We start from the raw sequence: 15,843 nt of genomic DNA on the forward strand, positions 1-15,843 counted from the left end.
CGTTTGTTCTATATTTCCCCAAATACCCCTTCGTTTTCTATATTTCCTAATTTTACCCTTGTCTTTTTCTATATTTCCCAAAATACCCTTGCTTTTTTCTATATTTCCCGAAATACCCTTTCCTTTTTCTATATTTCCCGAAATACCCTTTCCTTTTTCTATATTTCCCGAAATACCCTTGCCTTTTTCAATATTTCCCAGAATACCCTTGTCTTTTTCTTTCCTTCCCCAAAATGCCCCCTTTCCCTCCTTGGGGGAAGAAAACTAATAAGATCAAAATTGTCTCGTTTGGCTAGGTGCTTAACATTATGAAATGGTTTAAGAGATGGGGGGGCGGGGAGTAAAATATCTATTGGAACTCTAAGGTGATGCTATGAAGTTATGTGATCATCGAGGCTAAATTACCAAGGGCACTACGGTTAAAGTGGCCAATTGCTAAATTTGTCAACATTGAACTATCAATCGGCAACAGTTCGAATCGATTTAGTTTAAATGGTTTGAAATTGTGGTTAAAACTGTTAGATGGTTTATAAAATTTTTAATAGTTTTTTTGAACAACCTTTTCATTTTTAAGTCTAATTCCCATATTTTAAGGAAAAACTTTAAATTTTGAAAAATTTGGAATTTGAAATAATCAAAACTTAACATTACAATTTTGAATTTTGACGTAAGTTGAAAACTGAAACTACGGTATTAACTATTCTATTAAAAGGGTTTCGTGGTTCGGTTCACTTCAAGTTTCAAACTTTCTAAACGGTTCGGTTTTGAAAATCTCGAACTGAACCGAACCATTGCCAATTGTTAATATTAAGCCCTGATATAAGGGAAAAAATGCAAAACATATCCGACCACATCTCACTACCCCCATGAGCCTTGGCTCTCAGAGAGCCTTAACACTTCGTCGAACTCGCTCACACAAGTTTAGGTGTTGAGGTAGAATCATGGCATCATCATGCAAACATGAAGATATGCAAAGGTATACAATGAAAACCTAGTGGAGGATGAATATCATTTACTTATCGTATGCTCACGTGTAAGGTATATATTGTCAGATACGATGACTTTTGTTAAATAGGTTAGATGATGTGAGTGTCATACTCAAATTTCCATCATGAAGGCTGAGCACATATGCACATGCGTTATTTTCACATCAAGAGTTTTTACAACAAAATAGTAACTTCCCTTCTTAGGAATGAGTTGCGCACAATATGATATGTTGATTTGGTCTCATAGATCAAAATTTGCCTCATCATACAGGGGGATAAAATCAATCTCTCTCTCTCTTTGATTGTGATTAGCTTACCTTAGTGGTAAGTCATTAACACTATTAGTTCATCTTGGGTTCGAAACCCAATTTTCTCACCTCTTAGTTACTCCATAGATATCTCCTATTTCACTAGATGCCATTGTGGAATGTAGGGGTTGAACCCATGACCACCTGGTCTCCATTGGGCAACCTTACCAACTAAGCTACATCCATCTGGGCTCTCTCGTAATTAGCTTACCCTAGTGGTAAGTCGTTTTCATTATCACCACTACATCTTGGGTTGAAAACCCAATTTTCTCACCTCTCTATTACTTTACAACTCTCTCTCTCTCTCTTGGTGGTAAGTCATTTACATTATTAGTAGCAATGGGCCCGATTTTGGCTCAAACCAAACCGATCTGTTAAGCCATGGTTTAAAGGTTTATAAGTTCCAAAATAATTAAATGGTTTGGTTTGGTTCTGAAAATGGGGTTTGTCGGTTTATAGGTTATTGGGATAACTTTTTTTATCCCTTAAACGTTTATGTAATTTAATGGTTTAATTAATGTTTTTTTATTGATTTAATTAATTAACTAATTAAACGTAAATGTATATTTAATCTAGTGTATTTTTTATTTATTCAATTTTTAAATTAGTTTGGCTTTAATGTGGTTAGGTTTAAACATTTTACTAAATGGCTCGGTTTGGTTTCAACTTTTCCCTAAACGGTCTTGATTTAAATAGTTTGGTTTACCTTTTCTTGAATGGTTTGGTTTAATGGCTTGAAAGTTCATAAATAGTTTGGTTTGGTTTTTGTTTTATATAAATGGCTTGGTTTCAAGGCAAAGAAATTGAACCGGGCCCATTGCTAATTATTAGCATTACATCTTGAGTTCAAAACCCAATTTTCTCACCTCTCTATTACTTTATAGATATCTCTTATTTCACAATATGCCATTGTGGAATCCTATCTCTCTCTCTCTCTCTCTTTCACTCTAGTGTTAACTCTTGCAAAGCCATAACATTCCCTTGTACTTGATCAAACAATCTAGGCATGTTAGTAAATGTAAGGAAGGCTAGTAAACGATGACAATCACTTGCTTTTTACATGCTCTACATATAGTGCAATTTGTGAAAGTTATGATGGTATATTAAGTGGGGGTGATGACTTGAGTGTCGCACTAAAGAGAACATATAGATGATTGAGTTGATTGAGCTTATATGCGTGTGTTTTATTCACACATCGAGATTTGGTTCTTCAAAATATGAATATCTCTTCTTAGGAAGGAGAGACGCCTCAAGATAACTTTTGTACTTAGGTCCCATGGGTCAATATTGGCTCATAATCATTTCTTGATATGTATGTTGAGCATAATTGATATACATTTGAACGTTCAATACATTATGCAATATATTTCTGCTTGCAATAAAACCATATTGAGATGTGTGAATAAATTGAGGTAAGAATTTCTTAAGTATATTGGATAATGTCTTTGGAAACACTTTGTATAGCCCTCTCATCAATGAAATAGAACCCCGTTATGAAATGACTTGGGAGATAGTACCTTTGGTATCAATTTGATTAGGCCCCCCTTCCAACTCTCTGGTATGAAAACAAAATCCCAACATTGTTGAAACACTTGCGTGAATGATCTCCTAAGATTTCAAGCATATTTATTAAAGACTTCATTCGTAATATCATCCTAATTAGAACTTTTACCATTCCGAAGGTGTAACAATACCTTTTCTATCTCAGCTTCTTCAAAATCAACATCCAACTCTCGACAAATATTTGTATTCACGATACACCCAACTGCATTATACTTTTTTTATATTGCTTTCAACATATCCTCATTAATAATTAACTCTAACTTCAATCAAATCCTTAAAATGAGAAATACATACCTCAATAACCTTGGTTGGGCTTGCAAATCTTATCACATATCTTAATTTGCATCATATTTGAACAAGCAAATGATGGTCATAATCTTTGGAAAATCATGTGAGTACTCGACTTTCATAATAAAAAACATCCACATGGATCATTATACACTATGTAGACAAAAAAATCAGCAATAATCATGGCCATACCCGAATAATGATGTGATTAGTGACTTGCATAATATGTGGAATATACAAACAAATGTATCACGAATCCTAATAAATCATGCCACTTATGTTCAATTGCACATAAAACTCTCATTCCTTGTTAAATAAAGTTTTCCATCACATATACTTCTTATGATGAGAAAAGCCCCTCACATACATATTCCATAATACCACTTTCAATTAACACCTGAGGTCGCACCATCCTTCATAAGGAATGAAATTGGTTAGACAATCTCTAATTTTGCACTTATTTTTGCCAAGGATTTCTCTTGAAACCTCCGTCATTCTCAAATTACCTTTTGGTAATGCATTGCCATTAATACTTATTGTCTCCCTTCACATGGAAACACCCTTCCTTTTATCTTATGTTGCAGTTAATGCCACTCTTGATCATCAACAAATTTTGGTTCTACACTGGTATGCATTCTATTATTCTCCCTAACTAACACCTCCATGTCCATGAACTTTAGAATCACGCTCTAACCCATGAGATGTTCCCTCATCCATGACCATATCAATTGTTGATAAGAAAAAAAATTCTCAATATATTCCTTATAGTTTTCTTTGACATGGTTTTTTTTGAATGGTACACCATGATATTTGCATTCAACTATAAAATGCCCCAATTGATCACATTTTAAACAATGTTATGCACAAGTCTCCCATGGAAGCTTAAAATGAAATTGACAAAATAAAGATGTATCTATACTCAACCATCCAAAAGTTTGCAAACTCATGTCTTATAATATGCAAAAATTCATTTCTTCAAGGAATTAGCATGGAGAGCAACCATAATTATAGCCAATTTGAGACATCGATTCTAGCAATGATTCCCGAAAGAATTGAGTTATTACAATCAACAATCACCCAATTTGGACATTGTTATTTCAATAAATCATTACAGGCGACCACATAACCCATTCCATGACGTGCACTAATCTTATGTAAAAGAAAGATTTATACCTTTTGCCATCAAAGCAAAATGGTGTGATTACAATCGAAAAACCACATCATAGAAACTTCTTGGATCCACACATATATGGTCAACAAATTAGGCATTATGGATGAATTCGATTACTATTTAATCCATGATAGTAAACGAAATTTAATTGTGAAATACAAAATGACACTGCGATCATAAGGCCTATCAAATATTGCCAACATTGACTTGGGTCTCCATCAAATTTTGTGTAATTCTAAACTCACGTATTACTTCAACTTTCTTCTCTCAAATCCTTAGAGTTCTTTTTCTCTTAGAAGTGCTTGAGAAAAGGACATAGCTATGGCAAGAGGGGAAAAAAACCCTAGCTCAGCAGATTGATCGATTCTTCATTGCCATGGCTGCAACCCGGGAAATAAAACCCTAGCTCAGCAGATTGATCGATTCTTCCATCACCATGGCTATGGCGGGAAAGGAAGATCATAGTGATGCAGTCCAAGATTCATACACTCCAGCCAGTGGAACGTCTCTGCGTTAGGGTTAACCTCCTTCACAATGGTGGCAACAGTAACTTGAATCTGACCACGGAACGAAGAAACTCGCCCCCTCACTCGGAGCAGAGAACAAAGCTCGACTTTCTCAGCATCCGCAAACCCTAACTCCGCACAGACCTCGCTCTCTACAGATCTGGTGGATCTGTTCTTGATTGAATACCGATGATGGTTTGAATTACCGAAGAAATTGAGCCAGAGCACGCACGGAATACAACCTGTTCCATCGTCTAAGGAGAAGCGAAGGTAGCTCTCTTTTCTTTCTACGCTTACCACGAGCCCCAGGACTTCGACTCTGTATACTGGCCTTCCATTTCTGGAGAAAAGCTGCTGCTCCTTCCTCAACAGAGTGGAGGAAGAAGAAGAAGAAGAAGAAGAAGAAGATGATGATGATGATTGCAGGGAGAGGAGATCGAAGGCGAGAAGGTGGGCATGGCATGAATACATTGGATCCTGACGGTGATGATTCGGCTTGATTAGCCTTTCTCTGGCGCTCTCTGTCGCCATGGCCAGAGGCTTGGCAGTTCCGTTCTAAACACAAGACAAATAATTCATGCCATTCCTTCTTAAAAAAAGACCATATAAAAATTTGAGTCCCTGTGTAACACACAACACAACATATAATCAGTGTATGTATGTATTGTATCTATGTACTTCCATGTGAGTGTTTGATAAATAAAAGAGTAACCAAATCCCCCTGTTTTTTGGTTGGGTCATATACATATGTACATAACTCAAAACCGCGGTTTCGCGGCTTAAGTTCCATAGTACGTAAAATTCGTGTTCGTCTAGCATAACATTCGTTTTCCTACATAGGAAAAACGAATGCGAATGTTATTCAAACATTCTCGTGTTTTTTTTCCCACCCACTTTTTTAAAGGTTTTGTTTTTGTTTTTTTTCCAATTTTTAGGCTTATTTACCTCATAATAAATAGTTAATCCAAAAGTATGTTATTTATCTTTCTTTGAGGGTGTTTTCCTTACATGAATGATTGAAAAAACATTCTTGAATGCGAATGCACGTATGGTTCATACTATGGGCTCAACCACTTAACGGTTTAAACGGTTTCACTTCGGTTCGAGGGTTTAAAGGTTCAGTTCGAGCCTTTTATCGGTTTAAACTTTAAATTGTTTGAAACCGCGGCTCAAACGGTTTGACGGTTTAAGATTGACACTCGATAATTTTCTCAAATATATTTTGGAACATTTTAAGCCTAATTTTGATCTTTTAAGGAAAATCTCTAAATTTTGACTTCGGTTCGAGGGTTGAAAGGTTCAATTCGAGCCTTTGTCGGTTTAAATTGTTTGAAACCGTGGCGCACACGGTTTGACGGTTTATGATTGACACTTCGATAATTTTTTCAAATATATTTTTGAACATTTTAAGCCTAATTTTGATCTTTTACGAAAAATCTCTAAATTTTGACTTCGGTTCAAGGGTTTAAAGGCAAGCATTTATCGGTAAAAATTGTTTGAAACCGCGGCTCAAACAATTTGACGTTTTAAGATTGACACTTTGATCATTTTCTCAAATATATTTTTGACCATTTTAAGCCTAATTTTGATCTTTTAAGAAAAATCTCAAATTTTCAAATTACAAATATTACAAATATTTTAAATTAAAATGTGAGATTTTTAATTCTGACCAAACTTTAAAAGCAAAACTAAACCGGGAACCGTGGTTTTTATGGTTTAAAGGTTTGAAAGTCTCTCAAACCGTTTGGTTTGAGCTTGAATTTTTTTTAATACAATTTCGGTTGAAATGGTTTCATGGTTTGGTTCGGTTTGCTTCAAATTTAGTTTCTGTTTTTTAAAACGGTTTGAGTTTGACACTATCGAATCAAACCGTTGCCAATTGCTAGGGTCATAATATCACTTGAAACCCTAAACCCTAGAGTATTTCATTGAAGAGGATGACAAGAGATGTGAAATCAACGCTTAATTCATTGGGAAACTAACGCCTCAACAAATACCACATAAATTGCGTTGCATTGTCTCTATGTTGACACCAACCACAAAAGACCAAATGCAAAGAGTATGTATGTTATAGATATAAAAAAACAAGCAAGCAAGAGGGGGGAAAAGAGACATGTGAGAGTGACGGAAAGGCATACTAGATTATTGATTGGGAACTTTTGCGAAACTATTGTATGATAAAGTATTGATTGGGAACTTTTGCTTGGTTATGATTGTTACTCAAGAAACCATGGATGAAAGCAAGATTGAGAATAAAAAGCGTGATAAAAAAAACCAACAATTGTGTACATAGGGACCCACAAAAGTGTACCCAATGAAGAACATATAAATTTTACCCTCCTAGTGAGCAACAATGAGGTATGTATATCACTTATATTTTTAGACCATAAATTTGATTGAATAAGGGTTTCTTAAGTTGGATGTACAAATTTGGTTGCACATGAATGTTCGAAGTTTTATGCCTTCCAATTTGCACAATCCAGAGGGATATGGAGTCACCTAGATAGATGTATGTGATGCATGATGGTTCCTATATACTAACATCACTCGGTGTCATAATTCTACACTATATGGGATTTTCAAACCATTCCCTTTTAGTTTGGAGATTCACAATCTACAACTCACATGTACAAATCCTTATTTGGCAAGCCCTCGCCACGCTTTGACTCTTCTCTTGCTTCAATCTCACTTTTGATTCTCTCATGGAACAAACTTTGGTGAACTTCTCTACAAGGAGTGGATAACAATGGAGTAGAGGCATAAGATATAATTCTATGAAACATTAAGATCCTCTCCAGGGAGAAGGTATTATTAACACATTCACCATTAGGTGAGAAGCTTTTGAATATCCATAGTCCTTTCCAAGACATTTTTTCGTAATTGCAAATTGCAATGTCAAGGTTATCATCATGATAAGATATAATGACATATTCAAGGTCAATCTCATGAGTCTTTTCAAGCACTACATATTGTTTATGCCTGATTTATATGGTACATATGAAACAATAGGGAGGGTGGGGGGAGGAGAGATTTTATGGTGGATCTGACTAAAATAATTGAGCTTTGTGAACCAGTTCGAGGTTGGTTTGGCAAGGCTCAAGCCGAACTGAATTGGATTGGATAGGGTGAAACCGGTTAAGGCTAAACGGTTCGTCCAAACCGGTTTGGTTGAAAGGTTGAAAACTTCTAAACCGGTTAAGGCTTGAACAGCTTTGGCAAGGCCTTGTGAGCCGTGACCCCCCCAAATAAGAAAGAAGAAGAAAAAGACGCAAAGGCCTTTTTCTTTCTTCTTTCCTTCATATTTATTTCAAAATTCAAATTCAAATTCAAATCGCTCGCTCATGAGATACGAGAGTTTCCGCTTCAAATGTTTTTCGAAAAATTAATTACTTAATTAATTGACCTCCTCCTCATTCCTGCATTTCTCTGAGAGGGTCACTCGCCTTCTAACCCTAACCCTAACCCTAACCCTAACCCTAACCATCTCTCCCCCTCCCTCTCTCACACACACACAAACAAACACACACACACAGTGACGCATCAGCAAAGCAAAACTAAGCAGAAGCATGCACTAGAAAGACGAAGGTGAAGAAGACGCAAGAGGAGAGAGGCTCGCAGTCGAAGAAATTCAAGCAGAAGAAGCAACATCATCATCAGCAGCAGCAGAAGAAGAAGAAGTAGAAGAAGAGGAAGAAGAAGAAGAAGGAGAAGAAGAAGAAGAAGAAGAAGGAGAAGAAGAAGAAGAAGAGGAGAAGAAGGAGAAGAAGAAGAAGAAAACATAAATTCATCGACTTCTGCTCCAATGCTTAGTACCTCACCCGCTCTCCTCTACAAGCTCCAGCGAGCAGAGCTTCTCGAAGATGGATCCTCCGTCGAGCCAACTGCTAGAAACTCTCGAAGATCCATTTCTCCATTCCGAGCATCTCTAACAAAAACGTTGACAAAATCAACAACGGACATGGTTTCATCATCATCAACCTTGCTGCAAGATGTGGACTTCCAAAAATCCATGGAACCTATGGTTCATAACATCACTAAAAACACAGAAACAAACCCTACTAATCAGGTCTTTAATGAAGAAGAAGAAGAAGAAAATCTGCTCTCTGATCAACGTCCAAAACAGAAAGCTTTCTCTACCTTCCTCAGGAAGAAAGCTGAAGCAGCAGAATCTTCTGTGTTGAAGATTGCTTCTTCTTCTTATTCCTCTTCTTCAAAGAGTAAGGCAGAACCTGGGCAAATCGAAAAGAATTCTCAGCGCGTTAAGAGTCCGTTTAGACGAAGAAATGTTAAGCTCTCTGGAGTCCTCATTGATGAGGAAGAAGCATTGCCTGTGACAAATACTTTGCCTAATTCCTCTACTACATCAGATGCAGGCAAAACAGATTCTCAATTGCCGCATAAAACGTTTTCTATGTTTACACTCAGACAAGGAAACAAGAAATCTGAAGCTTTGGAAGTTTCTGTTTCATCTATTCACTCATCAGAACCTCCCCAAGCTGAAATAAATGCCATACGTCATAAGAGCCCTTTCAGATCAAGAAATGCTAAGCTCTCTGGAGCCACCATTTCCCAAGGAGAGGCTTTGCCCGTGTCAAATACTATACCTGCTGCTTCTGCAACAGTAGAGATATTATCACATATGGATGAAGAAATGACAAATTCTCAACCCTCACAGAAAGTTTTCTCTATGTTTGCTCTTAAACCAGCAACCAGGAAATCTGAAGCCAATCAAGAAGCTCCTGCTTTGCCTCCCAACTCATCAGAACTTCCTCAAGGTGTAAAAAATTCTCAACGCTATAAGAGTCCATTTAGATCTAGGAAGAGTAAGAACACCATGGATCAAGAAGAATCCTTGCTCGTGTCAAATGATATACCTGCTCCAGCAGAGACAATAAAATTGCAAGACAGTTGTAAAACTTCAAAAAGATCACAAAAGGCCTTAGATAATATTACTATAGAAGACACAACTACGATTCAGAAGAAGTCAAGTAGAAGCTCCATGAGAAAGGCAAGATCTGAGAGCCCTGCAGAGGTAAGAGAAACAGACATGAGGGTGGTGATGGAAAGGAAAAGAGGGAACAGAACGGTTCATACATCATCATGCACAAATAAACAAAATGCTTCTGAATTAGTGTATGCAGAAGAGAATAATTTTCCTCGGAGTCATCATGGGAACCTTCATCGTTCTCATCAACACAGACATCCATCCTCCTCCAGAGGATTAGAAAGCTATGTAGATGAATCTCCTTCACCATCTAGAAGACCAAATATTGGTATGCATTATGGCTTCTTTGCTGTGGAGTAATGATGTGTTTTCTTCATCTTCATTTCCACACAATATAGGAATGATTTATCTTTATTTCTACACAACATTAGACACGTTGTTTTGTTTCCTAGTGCTTGCTCACCGTATATATATGATTTGACTTTATTTGTAACGCTCAATATGATGATGTTTGGAAGAATATCCATGACATGTGAATATATTCTGTTTGTTGCTATTTCTCATATACCAGATATCTCTTTTTCGGCAGTCAAAACAGCAAGTACAGGTATAATTGTGCTTCATTTGGACACTTTGTAGTGTGATTTGCTGCTTTCACGAAATTATGTAGCAGAGCTTTATTTTGATCTTTTACTTCTGGTGTGCGTTGGTATTAATCATGCTTTCAGAGGCTTCTCCCTCAACATTCAGAAGAGCCAGTATAGGTATGATTTGGTTTCTTGTATATTCAGTTTATTCTTATTTTTTGAAAGCTTATGTTGATCTTGACATGTTCTAGTACTCTTACATGCAGACGCAAGAACAAGAGACAGTTCAGAATGGCTGAGATTTATGGGTACATATACATCTCTGTTACATGTTGATAAAACCCTCCATTATCTTCTTTCTGAAGTAGGAATATAAAACACTAAATATAATGAACACTGCCCTTCTCGTTCATGCATGGAGTAAGAAATATGCATTTCCCTGTTTATGAACTAAAAATATGTGGCGTTTTCACAATAAAAACTAGGCTTGAACCATGACCTTAGAGCTCCAAACCATGGATCTAGACTTTGTTCAACCCTTAATCATTACGTAGCATTTAGCAATGAAGTCTGTAATCAGTAATGATCAGTAGAGGGATCTAAAGCCTCTCATAAATAAAGGCCATGGTTCTACATTCTGCTTTGGGTGCATAACCTCTAGGTCTTCATGTTGTAGGAGACATCACATTGTGCTTTATTAGCATGTATTACCTTGTTCTCATGTTGCTGTTTGAGAAAGCATGTTGTGCTTCAGCTTGCAATATCTTATCCTTTGTGTTGTTGTAGGTGACATTGTCATGTGGAGACATGTTCCTCGCTCAGCTTTCTTATTTGGATTTGGCCTTTTTATCATTATGTCTGCTTCTCGCCTGCAAACTAGTGAATTCAGGTGAGATCCGAGGGAAAAACATCTAAAAATCAATTTTTCTGTAAATAACATGCTATAATAACTTTCTCTCTCCTTCTTGCAGTGTAGTATCAATGATTGCATATGCATCTTTGGCATACTTGGCTGCTACATACATCAAGTCTGTTTTTCTGAGAGGGTAGATTCTCTGAACCAAGAAGTCTCACTTCATTTTCTGTGTCATGAATATGCCATTTTGAGTCATCAAAATTGTTTCTGTTTCTGTTTTCAACAGTGGAACTCCACTTTCCCCCTATATGCTTACTGAAGCTGATGCATTAAAGCTGATAAGACTATTGTTGCCTCCTCTCAATTCAATTTTATTGAAGATGGGAGAGATCTTCTCAGGAGAACCAACAGTGACACTGAAGGTTCTTCTTTCTTCCTGGATATGCATCCTTTTCTAAGAAAAAGCTGGAGTTATTCACACGACCTTGTCATTATGTGTTTTATCTATCATATCTACATGCTCCTGAACCCTATATAATAAAATCACAATCTAATGATATTAACACTCTCTTGAGCTCATTGGTAACATAATTTCTAGTTCTTAGTTATTGATTTACCTTAGAAAACACTTGATATTTGATCATGTACTAGGTTTACATAGTGCCATCATTATTTTTCTTCAATTGCCTTAAGGTTTCACATTAGTATCTTTAGGTTCAATTAGCAACACTCACTTTTAATCTTTATCCAGGTCGCTGCAGCTCTTTGGTTACTTGCTCAATTTGGATCTAGGCTGAATGTATGGACTCTTACAAGAATTGGTAAGAGGTTCTCTTCTCTTCTTTTTTGTTGATGATTAATATTACTGAAGGAAATTGAGCCAGATTGAATTGAGATTTGTAAACTTATGTTAAATTAACTTCTCCATGTGTTTTAGCTTCATTATGTCTAGCTATAATTAAGATAAGAGAACCATTACTTATGAGAGCTCACATGCACCTATCTTTGTAACCTGAGGTCTATTGTGGATCACAACTATCAGTTAGTTGGTCTAGCTTCTTCAACCTATATGAGAAGAATCTTGCCGTAATAACAAGTATTCTATACCCCAATACTATATTTATTGTTTAATCTTGCTTAACTATTGTAAGATACTAATACACATGCATAATACATAATTGGCTTTAGCATTTCAGTCATTATTATAGACAGTCTGCCTATATTCTAACGATTGGCATTTACTTCAACAATTTTGAACCTAACTAGCTAAGCGTGTGTTGTCTCCATGATCAGCATACTTTGCAGTTTTCACACTCCCAAAATGCTATTCAAGCTACAATGAACACATTGAGAGGCAAAGTAAGGCATTGCCTTTATATTTTGTAGCATGTTGATATGGCTATTCTTTTTAGGCAAACATCTAACATGTTCTTATGTGCATATGCAACAGACAGTCTTCTGTTAGCTTGGGCAAGGACTAAGTGGAGTGCTTGTGGTCGTAAGAAAGTAGTGTTGGCACTCATGCTAATTGTCGCATGGAGTTTGTCATCTGTGCCAACTCGTATTTGTGGTGGTAGGAGCCGTGCCCCTCTAAGATTTTACAGCATTACTACGGGTTTTTTTTTATGAGGAATGTAAACTCTAAAGTCTTATATACCAAAAACGGATGACTTGTTTAACTCTCACATACCATTTAGGAATGTTAATATGTTTCATATTTTTGTGCAGCCTTCTTTGCTGGTGATAGCTATTAAGGCTTATTACCAGTGCTATAATTTTGATTGGATAATGCTCATTGATTCTTTTATACTCGTTTTTAGAAATTTAGTAGCTGCCATGTTTATTAAAACATGAAAATAGTCATTCATTTATACAGATTTCTACATGAGATGATGTTTCTAATACATTTTCATAATTTAGAATGTGAAAAACTAGGCATTACGTTGATAGCTTTTCAAATCGACAAGTCTATTATAATTAACCATGGAAAACCAGATATTGGCTTAGTAGATTTGTAAACGAGACAAGACTATTAAAGCCAGTAGAATATATGTACCATTATCTGGAAGGTAATATGATTGGTAATGTGTTTTCTTGTTTTGTGCAGTCTTCTTAACGATTGTAGCAATAAAGGCTTATTGGAATGTTGTTAGAGAAAGTGGTCTTCTACAACGGAGCTCCAACATTCTCAACTTTGGTAAGTTTGGAAACCAGATGACTTCCACAGCTATTTGATGCTGTCTTAATCTCAAATAAGATGTATATATACACAACCTCAAGATTGGTACATATTTATCTTTGGAGGGAGGATGAAAAGACCTTTGCTTTCTTGGCCTTTTGGTACAAGTTTTGTCCCGCAGGAAAGGAACACCTTCAATGGGAAATCTTCTTTTGGCCTTGTTCCCTATTGTTACTTTATTAAATGTGGATGGATTTGTGGAAAATCACATTTTAATTAGTCATGAGACATTGGAGGCCTCCTTTGACATCGTTCTTGAAGCTAAATATGTAGAAATGGTATGAGTTGCCATCTTCAATTCTTTCTCAGGCACATTTGCAAACCTACGTTAATTTTTTTGGGCTCTTTTGTGTTTATACTGGTGGATAAAGCCAATGACCTAAAATTTGGCGTTTTTGGCTATCTTTAACTTAGTATGAAGTCTGCAGTGACTTCATGTCCATCAATGGTTAGTGTTAGGATCGTTATCTTGTCCATTAGGAACCTAAGAACCATTGATTCATAGTGCAAGTCTCTACATATTTGCCTAAACTCAATTACTGACATATTTGCTATATATACATATATAAGCTGCACATACAATTATTGTAAAGAAAATTGTAGTGTCCTGTGGTTTTAGAAGGATTCTGATGTATCTGGTTTATTGAGCTTCTTTTTAATACCTAATTTCAATATTCATGTTTGGTATGAGCTGTTTGATTTGTGGTTGTGAGTTGTTACACTAAGAAATGGGTGACTATTTGGGCTTGTCAAAACTAACTCCTGTCAGCTGTTAAATTGGTAGGAGGTGATTTTGTACAATTCATGAGCTTGCACCAATAATACATATTGTGACATGGTAAATTTGACATTAATTGTTGTGTATGTATTCTTTAGAGATTGTTCAACATTTCAAACATATGTGCTCCAAGTCCAAAGGCTGTCTCCATATCATTGACATTTTGTTTGTGTGTAAGGTTTAGGGTGATGAAGTGACTCTACCTTCCAAAAGTGTGTTACAATTACCAGCATCAAAGCTTTTGTCTTTGATGGGATGGCATTAAAAATCACTTGATTCTTAGATGAGTCTACAATACCTTGTTTAGGGTTTAATATATCCTTGCTGTAATGGTGTATTTCAAGTATTGTGACTATTGTTAATATAGCCTTGTCTTCAACATTGATAAAGGTTAACACAAGTCCCAATGAATAAGGCCATCTTTTGAATAAGGCATTGATAAATGGCAAAAGGCCATGGAATCTGGAGTGCCCTTACATTATAGCATGGCAAAGGCCAAACAATACTTGAAGGGATCAACCTCCTCCTACTCTTCATCAATTGCAGACACCACCAAATCTTTGTCGAATGTTGCGGAGTATGATGATGCATAATCATGGTCATCATCAGACAATGAAGTCATAAAATCAGAGTCATGGGAATTCCTCCTATGAGTAGAACATTGAAACTTGATAGTAGGCTATGTTTATTTTCTGAAAAAGATGTGGTTGATTGGAGTATAAAATGTCAATATCTTGTGTTCACAATGTGATTAGTCTGTGATCAAAACGAGAGTGAGTGATTGTATATCAAAACTCTATGATTACAGTGATTAATTCCAAGCTAGTCACATGTTAATATAGGATTATTAATTTTGATGTTGACAAAACAAACATTACAAGTAGTTGGCGGTTGGCGGTTGGTGGTTGGGTGACCTCATTTTAAAGTTGGGCAACCTTGTGATTAAGTTGAGCGATTTGATTATTAAGTTAAACATTTGAGTTGGGCGACTTCATCAGACAATGAAGTCATAAAATCAGAGTCATGGGAATTCCTCCTATGAGTAGAACATTGAAACTTGATAGTAGGCTATGTTTATTTTCTGAAAAAGATGTGGTTGATTGGAGTATAAAATGTCAATATCTTGTGTTCACAATGTGATTAGTCTGTGATCAAAACGAGAGTGAGTGATTGTATATCAAAACTCTATGATTACAATGATTAATTCCAAGCTAGAGTCACATGTTAATATAGGATTATTAATTTTGATGTTGACAAAACAAACATTACAAGTAGTTGGCGGTTGGCGGTTGGTGGTTGGGTGACCTCATTTTAAAGTTGGGCAACCTTGTGATTAAGTTGAGCGATTTGATTATTAAGTTAAACATTTGAGTTTAACTTACGCATGCTCAATAATAAGTTGGGTGACTTGATTATTAAGTTAAACATTTGAGTTGGGCGACATCATCACTAAGTTGGGTGACCTAAAAATATGAGTTGAGTGACATCATTAATAAGTTGGGCGAGCTGATTTTTAACTTACACAAGCTCATTAATCAGTTGGGTGACTGCATTGTACGCCTGAAAATACACCGAATTTGATAGAAATGGAGTATAATGCAATATTCCATTAAGAA

The 15,843-nt window shown here is 36.1% G+C and overlaps 2 protein-coding genes across 2 annotated transcripts; one reads left to right on the forward strand and one right to left on the reverse strand.

Moving 5' to 3' along the window:
• Positions 1-4,511: 4,511 nt before the first annotated feature.
• On the reverse strand, positions 4,512-5,445 carry STN1 (Nucleic acid-binding, OB-fold-like protein). The gene has a single exon (XM_087335802.1). The coding sequence runs from the start codon at positions 5,351-5,353 to the stop codon at positions 4,757-4,759; it is 597 nt and encodes a 198-aa protein (XP_087191928.1). The 5' UTR covers positions 5,354-5,445; the 3' UTR covers positions 4,512-4,756.
• Positions 5,446-10,292: 4,847 nt separating this feature from the next.
• LOC147850988 (reticulon-like protein B21) lies at positions 10,293-13,853 on the forward strand. Its single transcript, XM_087335549.1, has 10 exons — positions 10,293-10,374; positions 10,496-10,531; positions 10,621-10,662; positions 11,141-11,243; positions 11,326-11,400; positions 11,497-11,632; positions 11,962-12,031; positions 12,504-12,569; positions 12,661-12,783; positions 13,318-13,853. Exons 1-10 carry the CDS (start codon positions 10,293-10,295, stop codon positions 13,443-13,445), a joined length of 861 nt encoding a protein of 286 aa, XP_087191675.1. The 3' UTR covers positions 13,446-13,853.
• The last annotated feature ends 1,990 nt before the right edge of the window (positions 13,854-15,843 follow it).

Source organism: Azolla caroliniana, unplaced genomic scaffold, assembly GCF_043228905.1.
Source record: "Azolla caroliniana isolate FFs.n. ecotype wild unplaced genomic scaffold, voAzoCaro1.0.p SCAF_20, whole genome shotgun sequence".
NCBI lineage: Eukaryota > Viridiplantae > Streptophyta > Polypodiopsida > Salviniales > Salviniaceae > Azolla > Azolla caroliniana.